Below are 11263 nucleotides of genomic sequence, written 5' to 3'. Positions count from 1 at the left end.
GTGGGCCTATCTGAGGCTTCCCAAAGCCTGGGGGCACGAGAATAGGTCTCTAGGATCGCAGCAAGGTCCCAGGGCAGCTGAGCATCAGCAGGGCGGGCACCCGTGGGAAGGAGCAGGCCAGGCGTGGGTGTAGAGTTTTCTGTCACTTCTTTATTGGGGCTGGGGTGCGTCCTTCATACGAATCTCTGTGCTGGTCCCTATGTGCACACAGACGCATATACATGTATGTACACACATCTGCATGAGGTCAGAGCTCTGGTGGGCTTGTGGGGGGGGGGGGGTGTCAAGCTCTTTATAAGAGAGCGTTAGAAAGAACCTGATTCCAGAAAACGGGGATGTCTGAGGTTGCGGCCCCACCCTGGTGGGAAGCCAGCTCTGTCTGATCCCAAGTGCAGCTGGCTGTGCTGGGGGCCCGGGGCTGGGCTGAGAGCAGCATGGTGGTCAGTGCCTCCAGCCCACCACCCTGCCCCCGAGGCAGAGCCCTGGGTGCCGCGGGGAGGCCTGCAGAGCCCCAGTGCTCACGGCCCACTCCGAGGGCCGGTCTCCGCGCCAGGCCGTCAGAGGAGAGCCCTCCGGTCCGGGTGGTCCCCGCGCCCGCTCCGCTGGTGTCTCACGTCCAGGTGCTGCTTCTGGACCCGCTCGAAGTGCTGCAGCAGCTCCGCGTAGTCGATACCCGGGGAGTCTGCTTTCTGCGACCTGGGTGCCGCCTTCACACCGTCTCTGTGCAAGGGGGCAGAGGGGCTCAGCGTCAAGGCCTGAGTGCAAGTGGGGGCTGCCGGAGGGGGCCACAGGCTGGTGGAGCCCAACCTCGGGACACGTGTCCCTCAGGCCCGACAAACCCCCGACTGTTGGCCCCAAAGAGGGGAGCGCTCCAGAGCACCCCCTCCCCCACAGCTGGCGGGACCAGTCAACACTGCCGCTTGGATAAGGCCCTCAGCCTGTGGGCTGGCAACGGCGCCCAGAGCAGGCATCACATTGGGAAGCATTTCCTGTTTATGAGTGGCTCCCTTTGGGGTGAAAGCCAGGGCCAGCAGCCAGCCAGGAAGCCAGCTGGGGCCTGGAACAGGGTCCAGGGAGACGGGGGAGGGGCAGGGCTGAGGCCGGGGACCACAGGGATGGCCGAAGTCCACTGGCCCTGCACTTGGCAGGACATCTGTTTTTGAGCTCTGGGGCCCAGGGGCCCGCAGTTACTCTGTGCCTGGGGAAGGAGAGCTGGTCTCACCGCGGGGCAGCTGGCGCCTCTGAGAACTCCTCTTGTGAGTGCCCGCCCAGCCGCCCCGTCCTGTAGCACGGGCGCTGCACTGCGCAGCTGCAACACCAGACGTGACGGGGGGAAGCTGCCCCGTGTTCAGTCCCAGCCTAGGTGCCCAACGGGGGCCACTGCAGCGACAACCGTGTCCCTCTGGGGCCCAGCAACTCAGTCCGCTTGGGGGAGTCACAGCAGTGCTTCATTCAGATGGAACCCTCACCGATGAACCTGGCGCCTGGTGGGGCGCAGTCCACCGATGGTCAGAGCCTGGAAGGCGCCTCTGAGAAAACACCAGGACCAGGGGCAGCGGGAACTCTTCCCATGGTTGGGACGCCATCCAGAGCAGCCCGGACCCCTACTCAGCCTGTTCCCTCCCTGACAAAGACACACAGCCTGAAAACACCTTGGAGTGTGGCTGTGGCTGCTTCTTTCCTGGGCCCACTGGCCCAAAGATGCTCTGCTTAGCTGATCAGCTCACAGTCGTCATGAGAGCCCTTCACCAGGGTATCCAGGCTTCAGAGTGCAGAAGCGGATCCTTCCCAGACCACATGGATCTGCCTCCAGCGAGGCCAAAATGAGGGAGAAGAGTCTTTGAGGGGCTGTCTGCTGGGGTGAACTATTAGTTCCCCCCAGAGCTGGGCCTTGGGCAACACTGGTTCAGCAAAGCTCACAAGGAGCTGAGCTGGGTTCGTTCTCGGGGGCCAGACTGTGGGCAGCATTCTGGGCTCCGGCTGCAGTTTTCCGCTCCCCTGGGAAAGCAGAAGGGACATCCCTAGCATAGTATTCCTGGGGCCCGGGTTTCACTGCCACAAGGGAGCAGCTCCCCCTTCCGAGGAGGCTGAGGGACACCCTGGAGCCCTGACCCCAGGGGGTGACCAGATGCCACCCACCCATGTAGATGGAAGAGGGGGAGACGGGCAGGCCAGAGATGCTGCTGAAGTGCGTCGTCTGAGGCCGGCACCCACTGGCTGTGTGCTCCTCCCCCCAGCACTCTTCGCATTAGATGCAGAGGGGCTGAGATTAGGGGTTGCCAGGGAGATGCCAGCGACGGCGGCAAATCCCGGGTGCTGTGCACAGATGTGGCCGGGCGGGCGGGGGTGGGGGGCTGGGCCTCCCCTTGCTCCCGCGCCCCAAAGGCAGCAAGTCCTGCCCCTCCCGTGACTCAGCCCCCTGCGGCCAGGCCCTTCTCCGCCCGGGGTCTTGGGAGCAGGAAGGGCTGTGTCTGGGGGTGCAGGGGCTCCTCTGACACGGAGGCTGGGAAGGAGGCTCGCCCCACTGTCGCCCCCTGCCAGTCCAGGGTGTGGCCGCTGCTCAGCCCTTCGTGTTCCCTGTATGTTTATGACCCTCAGGCCGCGCCCTCAGGCCGCGAGTGGCTGAGGGACACCTGGCTAGCAGCGCGGGGCTGGGATTCCAGAACCCAAGGCCAGCCCTCGCTCTTGCCACCATGCACCTGTCACCCGGCTCCTGGCGGGTGAGTGTCACCAGTTTCTGCTTCGGAGGCTCCCTCTTGCCTCACAGAGGAGACAATGGCCCAGAAGCCTAACTGGTGGCCAGGGTCCCCAAGCCCTCAGCCCACAATGGGGTGCAGGGGCAAGGAGCTGCCAGGGCGACCCTAACACCCATCAGGCACTGGCGAGGCCAGCAGAGGCCAGGCCAATGAAGCACAGTACAGGCCCAGGGGCTTTGAGTCCCAGTAGCCAGAGGTGCTCCGGCTGAGGGAATAAAACCCACACCTAACCCCGTGGCTGCCCCCGTCCCCCAGGGCACCCTGAGTGCTGAGTGCCGCCTCCTGAGGGTCACCCAGCGGTGTCACGAGCAGCTGGGACGGTGTCTAGCCCTCCCTGCTGCTGTCCGGGGAGGGGGGCACGGTGTGCAGGAGCTGGGCCTTGGCCTGGGGGCTCTGGCCCCCCGAGAGGCCTGGGGCAGGCAGACAGCCCACTGGGGACTGCACGTCCAGCCCCAGTCAGGTTGGGGGGGTGGTGACCCAGGCCCTGCAGGACAGAGGGCACAGGGGTATCTCAAGGCTGCCTGCGCCCACCGCAAGGGCAAAGGCCTGAGGCCTCTTGCGGGAGCGAGGCGCCTGGCCTGCCGAGGGGCTCGCGCAGCCTGGGAGGGAATTCTAGACACACAGGGCATCTGGTGCAAGCTGGGTGCGCTCCATTCAGCGTAAATCTTCTCAGTGGCTCTGCTTGTTTCCATGGCGACCTGACAAGTGAAATTTTCCATCTCGGATGCCAAATGCCTGTGGATGAGGCAAAGCCTCCAAGGGTTACCAAATATAGACATGACCCAACAGGCTCGGGGGCCGGGCCAGCCGTGGGCTCAGGGTGGGAGTCTGGACGCCCCTGGAGGCTGGCGTGGGGGCCTCTCCGGGCAGCCAGCCTGGGACCTGTGCTGCCTGTGGACAGGTCGAGAGCAGGGTGGTCATGTGTGCACCCTTGCTTCTCACCCGACTCGGGGGCGGGGAGGGTCCGAGGCGTCCCGAGGCAGGCCGTGGCCCAGGGCTGTCTCTCTGCTGCACGTCGGTGGGGGGTGGGGGGGCTGCCTGAACCTGGGAGGGACCCCCTGCAGCTCTCTCACCATGTGCTTCAGGCGACACAGTCTCCAAAACGGGGCACAAATTCCTCCCTCTGCACTTTTTGTTTGGGTCACCCCCGCACGCGCTCAAATTTTTTGACAAACTCAACCCAACTACCTACAACCTTCTAAACAGGGCCAGGTCTCCCAGCCAGGGGCTCTGATGTGGAAACGGAAGGCCTACAGCAAGTGGCAGTGAGGCGAACAGTGCCTGCAGTGATGGGGGTGTGAGGCGGAGGTCAGGGAGGGCCCAGGTCCCCCGTCGCGCCCCAACGCGCCAGGCCCCGTCCGCGAGCCGGGCACTCACTCGGTCTGCAGCAGCTCAGGGTTGGGGACGCACTGCAGCCGGTGCGACAGCAGCTGGAAGGCGCTGCTCTGTGGCAGCAGCATGAGCAGCCCATACAGGGCCTTGATCAGGTACGGGTGGCTCTTCACGTCCAGCAGCTGCAGGCGCAGGTCTGCGGGAGGGCAGAGGCGGGGGTCAGGGAGGGCGGAGGCGGGGGTCAGGACGGCTCTGACGGCACCGCAGCCTGGCCAGGGGGGCCAGGCCAGTGTCTGGGCTCCTCGCACGCCTGCCCCCGCTCCAGCGGTGTCTGAGCCGTCCCCGTGATCATGTGAGATCAGCCTTTCCCTGCCTGCTGTCCAACCTTCCCGACAGTCGCCTCAGCCTGACGACCCCCCACACGCCCACTGCTCCCTGGCACTGAGGGGCCTGGGCTGGAGCGCAACAGACCCCTGGGCCCGCTCCACATGTGCGGCATAGAGTGCTGTAAACAGGTGAGCCGGAGAGAGGCTGGGCTGGCGCGGCTTTGAGGGAGGGCAGGCTGGGGAAGCACTTTGGTGTGTGTCTGAACACAGCGAGCCCAGCAGCGTCTGGGGGACGCCTTGGACATCCGCAGCAGATACCAGCCCTGCCCACACTGTGCCAGATGGGAGGGGCGCAGCCGGGCCCTGCCCAGCACGGTCCCAACTAGACGGGACCACGTGGCTTTCCTGAGCCCTTCCAGGGACTCACTTGCTTCTTTCTAGTGTCTAAAGCCCAGTCTCGAGGATCCTCCGTGGAGGACAAGCCTCACAGCCCTGGAGACCACGGTGCCCGGCAGCTCCGCGCGGGCCTTGGGGCCAGGCTGCGGCAGGACGCGGGGGTCTCGTGCAGCAGCTCCCCCCACCCCAGGCCCAGCAGTGCCGGCTCCAAACCCCGTCCCTGCTCTGGCCCTGGGCAGAGCAGTCACCACAGGGCTTGAGGCTGCCGAGGGTGGGAACGGGCCTAGGCAGGGCCAGCTGTGGACCACTCTGCTGCTGTCCCTGCACGAAAGCCCTGGGCCTGGAGAGGTGTTCGCGGCTTCTCTAGGGTTAAGCTGGACCTGCCATCGGGGAGCACAGGCCAGGCTGCTCCGGGAGGCTTCTGAGAAAGGGAAATGTCAGTCTAGCGGCCGTCTGGGGTACGCTCTGATGCCCTCCGCTGGAAGAGGGTCTCCCTCCTGCTTGTGTGTCTGTTACCGAGACGGCGGCTGTGTAGAGAAGCTGCCTTCTTGTTTGAATGGGGGGTGGGCAGCCTGCGGCCCCTGGGTCGCCTTTGGGCTCCAGGGCTTGGCCTGAGCAGGTCAGGGGTGCTGCCCAAGCACAGGGCCTGGGTGCTGGGCTCGGGAGGAAGCTGGCTGTCAGCAGGGCTGCCGCCCGGCTTCACTTCCACATTGTAAGCACGCAGGCTGCATTCCGAGCCGCCTGCTTTAGGGAGCAGGTACTGGATGAGGTAAGGCCCCAAGAGCCACGCTCGCCGGGGCTAGGTGCCCCTCCTGCATACTCAGCCCGGGTGGTACACTCAGTGCCTGCCCGTCAGCTGCTGGCGCATGCCAGCTCTGCTCTGCAGGGACAAGGGGCTGGCTCCCGGGCGCTGGGGAGAGCACCCTCGACAGCCACCTCGCCGGCCCCAGGTGGGTTTTGCCAGCACACAGGCAGGTTCTGATGCCCCGTTCCAGCCGGCCTCCTGAGCCCTGTCCTCCCATTCTCACATTCCTGAAGTTCCAGAAGCGCCCCTGGGCGCCTGCCCGCGCCCCTTCCCTCCCCAGGGGCAGAGAGCCGCTCTCTGAGCCTGGCTCCACGGGCTCCCTGCAGGACGGCGCACGCTCACATGTGAAGATGGGGCACTCGATCAGCTGCACCAACTTGTCCACCTCCGTGAGGAAATCCACGGTGACCTCCAGGTCCCCACTGCAAGGGTGGTCAAGGAAGCCTCACCGCTGGCCAGGGCAGCCTGCCTCTCTGAGGGGCTGGGGTGGGGGCGTGGGGGGCGCTGGGCCCCGGGGCAGCCCGCCTGTCTGAGGGGCTGGGCTGGGGGCGTGGGTCCAGGGCTGACCTGGTGCATGGAGCATGCAGCCCCCGCCCCAGACCCTGGCTCCCGGGCTCAGGCCATGTTTCCGCCTGAGCGGCTTCGGGACACAAAGCACAGTGGCCTGTTCCCTCTGCCTTTCCGCCCCTCCAGAGCTGGCAGGACGTCCCCGCGCTCCCTCCTGCTCCTCTCCTCTGCACCCGCCAGACCCGTTCCCGCCTGAGTGGCCACGAGCAGGGCCGAGGGGCAGACGGAGGTGTGACAGCATGCGGGCACCAGGCGAGGCCGCGGCAGACCCTCTTTCCTTACCCCAGTTCTCCACTCCTCAGAGGAGGAGGCCAATTCTGCCTCCTACTAGCTGTCTGATCCAGGTCACACACCACGCAGTCAGAGAAAGCTGGGCTGCTACACAGTGTTCCAAACAAAACCTGACCTTCCTCTGAGATCGGCCTTCCTCTGAGATCGGTCGACCCCAGGCCCTGCGGCTGCTCCGCTTCTCCCGGTCACGTCCTCTGCGGGGCTCGGCGGCCCCCGAAGGGCCCTGAGTTCAACTCCTGCCGTCTGACCGCCCCGTCCCCGCGCCAGCACTGGGCTGAGGACACCCCGCCTCTCTCCCGGGGCTCCCTCACCTAAGCACGCAGCCTTCCCGACCTCTGGCTTGCGACATGACCCCGGTTCCTCAGCTGCGACCCTCACTGTGCCTCACGGGCCCTGAAGCCACAGGCCGGAGGGGAGCCTGGGAGGAGTCCGCTGGGACCGGCCCCCACCGCCCCCTGAGGCTGGGCGGCAGGATGGTGAGCTAAGGATACAACTTCTGGATGAGGTCGTAGGCGTGCCGGTAGTTCTGGGTGAGGAAGCAGAGCGACACGGTGGTGACGGGGTTGTGGCACCAGGAGCGGTAGAGGCAGCAGAACAGGTTCCGGCTCTCCTACGGGAGGAGGGGGATGAGGGGGTGTGCGCGGTCAGCAGACCCCGCCCCCAATCCGTGCCCCTACCCCGCCCCCTAACCCACCCCCCCACCCCACCCCCCGCCCTCTGAGACGCCCCGCCCGGGCCCCCGCCCCCCATCCGTGCCCACACCCCACCCCGGGCCCCCGCCCCCTCCCCCTCCCCCCTCCGAGACACCCCTCCCGGGCCCCCGCCCCCCATCCGTGCCCGCCGCCCCCTCCCCCGCCCCCCCATCCGAGACACCTCGCCCGGGACCCTGCCCCCCATCTGTGCCCCCCCCACACCCCCCATCCATGACCCCGCCCCTCGCCGCGGGCCCCTTGCAGGGCACTGGGGGCCAGCCCGGCACTCAGGGCCGTTATGTGGCAGCCCAGCCAGAATGAGCCCTCGCAAAGGAAACGCTCCTCCTCAGACCCTGTCATTACTACTGGGCCCACAGAGCCACGTGCTGTGGTCGCAAGGGCCTGCCGGCAGCGAGCCTGGCCTGTGCGCTGGCAGATAACAGCAGTCGCCCTCCCAGCCCTCCACGGCAGGAGCTGGGGGGCCGTGGAGGCCTGGGTGACGGCGGGGAGGAAGGCTGCTCAGGGCCCGGCCTCCTCTCCCAGGCAGCGCCTTCCTGTCATCCTCAAAGCCACATCTTCTTTCCTCTGCAGCCCACCTTGCACCTGAAACCCTGTCTGGAGCGGAGCCCACCCTAGGGAGCGCCCCTGCCCTGAGGAACACCCTACAGGAGGGAGGCAGGGGTGTGGCCTGGCTCATCCCCAGAGGCCAGGCCCCAGTGCCCCCAGGCACAGGCCTGGATGTCCTGGAGACCCCAGAGACGGGCCAGCGCAGGGTCTGAGGGGGAGGGTGGTCAGCACAGCCCTGATACAAGCCGCGGAGCCGCCAGCCTGTCCTGGATGAAAGCCAACCCAGGGACCCTCCGCAGCTCAGTTCGAGCAAGGCCTTTGACCCACGTCCCCCGGAGCGGTTTGGCAGAATGGTGAGCACCTCCCTGCTCTCTCTGACCGGCCCTGGTGGGTCCTCACTTAAAACTCCTGGGCCAGACAGCACCATGACACCCTGGCTGACACAGATGTGTCCCTCTGCAGGAGAGGAGGGCCCAGGCCAAGAAGAAGGGTGAGGAGAGCGGTGACGCCCGAACCCCAGTGGGGTTGTATCCACAGGCCCGACCCTGACCGGGTGGCAGAGCCCAGCAAGCATGATTCTACCGGGCTTGCAAGGTGGACTCAGAACCCGAGCCGCTCTGCGTGCACAGGGGCAGTGCCAGGTGGGGTGGGGTGTCAGGGAGGGCACGGACCCTGGAGCAGGGTCCCCAGTCTTCTGCTGGCAGAGCCCTTCACGGTGGGCAGCTCCAAGGACACTCACACCCGTGGCTAGCACTCACACGCAGCCCACCCAAGAGGACCCATATTTGACACTGGACTGGGAGGCCTCGGGTCGCATCCTTGTCTCCTCCCCGCCAACCTCTGGGGACCACGGGGCGGGCTGGCATGGCCGCGCCGTGCGCACACGAATGACGCTGGCTGGAGCTTGCAGGTGAGGAGTACCGGGGTCTTCAGGTCCTTGAGCTGGTTTCGCAGCTGGAAGAGCTCAGTGGAGGTCAGCAGGATGGTGTTGAGGGTGTGGACCATGGTCGAGGCGAACGTGAGGTCCTCCTCCCGGAGCAGGATGTCCGCCATCGAGTGGAAGATGCTCTCCGCGTGCAGCAGGAGGCAGAGCTGCCTGGGGGAGGGGCAGAGGGGAACGTGGTTTCCCTGTGCAACAGGAGGCAGCGCTGCCTGGGGGGCGGGGGGCAGAGGGGAACACGGTTTCCCCATGAAGCAGGAGGCAGAGCTGCCTGTGGGGGAGGCGGCTCTGGGCCACAGGCTCGGCGCCCTCTCGCTCATCTTCCAGCTCCCAAGGGAGCCTGCTCTCTCCTGGGCCTCTGGGGGGCCCAAGGGGGCCACTCAGAGTGGAGCTGGGTCCACAGCTCCCGGGCACTCCAGAGCCCCACAGGCTGTATTTATCTATCCACCCCAGGCCAGAAAGTGAAATCCCAAGAAAGACAGCTGGAGGAATAAGGCTCGGGCTTTTTGGGAAGGAGTCTCCATTTTATAAAAGGGAAAACTGGGAACCCAGAGAACAGAGGAAGAAAGCAGTTTTCCCCGGGTCCCTGGTCCAAGGTGATGTCAACAGTGACACCAGGTCTCAAGGATAGGGCTCAGGGAAGCCTACAGACCTCCCTGGTTTGCCAGTTGCCCACAGAGGCCTGGTCTTGCGGGGACAAGCAGGCCTTCCTGTTGGGAGTCTGGGAATCTCAAGGCCTCTGGAAGCAAGAAGAGCAAACCCAGGAGTCGGCAAAGGCTGGTAAGAAGGGTGGGGTGTGGCCCCTGAGCCCTGCCTGCTGGGGGCTGGTGCCAGCATGGCACCCCCTTTCCTGTCTCTCATCCGGGGTCAACGTCTGTTTGCCTGACTCCTGGTCTCAGGCCTCAGGCCTGTGGGGACGGGGGTTTGAGGCCTCAAAGGTGCTGAACAAAATGAGCCCCACTTGGAGCCAATGAGCCTCTGACATCTCTGTCTCCGGTCACTGAACAGACACTGAACTCAGCATTATCAGGGTCTGGCTTCCTGTTTCCTTCCGAATACCAGCCACGCCCTGGGGCTGGACAGGAGAAGATTCTTTTCCACCCCTGGCTCCAGAAAAATCCCAGAGCATTTGGTAACGGAGAGGCCAAACCACGAAGTGCAAAGAGCAGGCAGGCCGTCTCCAGCCTAGGCCCAGCTGGAACCAGCAGGCCCGGGCCAGAAACCACCAAAGAAATGGAAATGAAGCTGTTGGGGGCGGCGGGGGGTGGGTGGGTGGAGGATGGGCCTCGCCGCCCGAGCCTAGTGCTCCTGACCAGCTGCGTGACCCAGTGTGTCTGTGGGACAATCTCCCTACCTTCCAACTGGGGGTGATGCCTGCCTGTACCATGGGGGCGGCTCAGAGGGCACCGCCCAGACTCCCGATCGCCTGTGCACCGCGTGGTATGTGGGACGGGACCCCTGGTTGGGTCCTGCGCTGGTACCATGGGTGGCCCTTCGGCAGAGCACGGACGGCGCTTCCGTCCCCTCGCGGCCCTCCCAGCCCGAGACGGGCCCCCTCTCCAGGGCCGTGGGAGAGAAACGGGGCAGGAGGGCAGGGCGGGAGGAAGGAGCGCTTTCTGACAAATGGTCACAAATGACCGTCGCCCGCAGCTGCCGCCGTCTCCATGACAGGGGCCGACAGCTGAGGCTGCTGCCAGGCAGCGCTCCCCGGGGACCCAGGCCCGGGGTGGGGGGGGGGCCTGCGGCAGCCGGAGGACAGCCAGAGCGGGTGCAGAGGGACCAGCAAGGGGGTGGCGAGGCGCGGAGGCAGGCGCCACGGCCTCCCGGCGTCCCTAAGAAGCCCCGACTGCAAGGGGGCCTCAGAGGGTCAGGACAGCAGAGCGCTCAGTACGTCTGCATCACCACGCCCTCCTCCTTGGGGCTTTCAGTCACCTTCGGCTCCTCTCTGGCTGGCACCCTCGGGGGCTGTGTCTGGGCCGGCGGATGTCTTCAAAGCTGTCTCTGGATGAGCGGCTCCCACACACGCCTCTCGAGCCCTGGTGGCCTCTGGATGGGCACCGCTCACTTGGTGGCTGCCCTGCCTGCTTGACCAGAAGGCCCTTCAGGCTTGGCAGGGTCACAGCACACCTCCTGGTTTCCCCCTCGACTCAGGCCCCCAGCCTTCAGGGAACATCAGTGCCCACGCAGCTGCTGCAGCCCAAAGCACAGAGTCCTCCATGGCCCTCGGGGCCCCTCTCACCAGGGCTCTGCCTCCAGCGCACGCCTGCCTCCTGGCCCGTCTCGGCCATCCTGCCCGGGGCCACCGGTCGGCCCCTCTCGCCTGCTCAATTCCAAGCCACCTTCTAATCAGACTCCCTGCTTCTTTTTTCACCCTCCGTGCCCCAATGGGGGTGCTTCTTAAAAAGTGCTAATTATGGATTTCCCTGGTGCTACAGTGAATAAGAATCTGCCTGCCAATGCAGGGGTCATAGGTTCAATCCCCAGTCTGGGAAGATTCCACATGCTGCAAAGCAGCTAACCCCAAGCGCCACAACTACCAAAGCCAGCACACTCTAGCGCCCTCAAGACACAAGTAACGAGCCCCTGGGCGG

At 65.6% G+C, this 11263-nt stretch overlaps 1 protein-coding gene across 1 annotated transcript in view; it reads right to left on the bottom strand.

The window, feature by feature from the left end:
• Positions 1–130: 130 nt before the first annotated feature.
• The window catches only part of VAC14 (VAC14 component of PIKFYVE complex), a 75652-nt gene continuing 64519 nt past the window's right edge, over positions 131–11263 (bottom strand). The window contains exons 15-19 of the mRNA XM_061137561.1: positions 8654–8828; positions 6965–7083; positions 5958–6037; positions 4134–4284; positions 131–720 (exon numbers count right to left, since the gene is read on the bottom strand). Coding sequence (XP_060993544.1) covers positions 558–720; positions 4134–4284; positions 5958–6037; positions 6965–7083; positions 8654–8828 — 688 coding nt within the window. The 3' untranslated portion in view covers positions 131–557. The remainder of the gene's footprint in view (positions 721–4133; positions 4285–5957; positions 6038–6964; positions 7084–8653; positions 8829–11263) is intronic.

This window comes from Dama dama, chromosome 4 (assembly GCF_033118175.1).
Source record: "Dama dama isolate Ldn47 chromosome 4, ASM3311817v1, whole genome shotgun sequence".
NCBI classification, from domain to species: Eukaryota; Metazoa; Chordata; class Mammalia; order Artiodactyla; family Cervidae; genus Dama; species Dama dama.
This window is presented reverse-complemented; position numbering and strand designations above follow the sequence as displayed.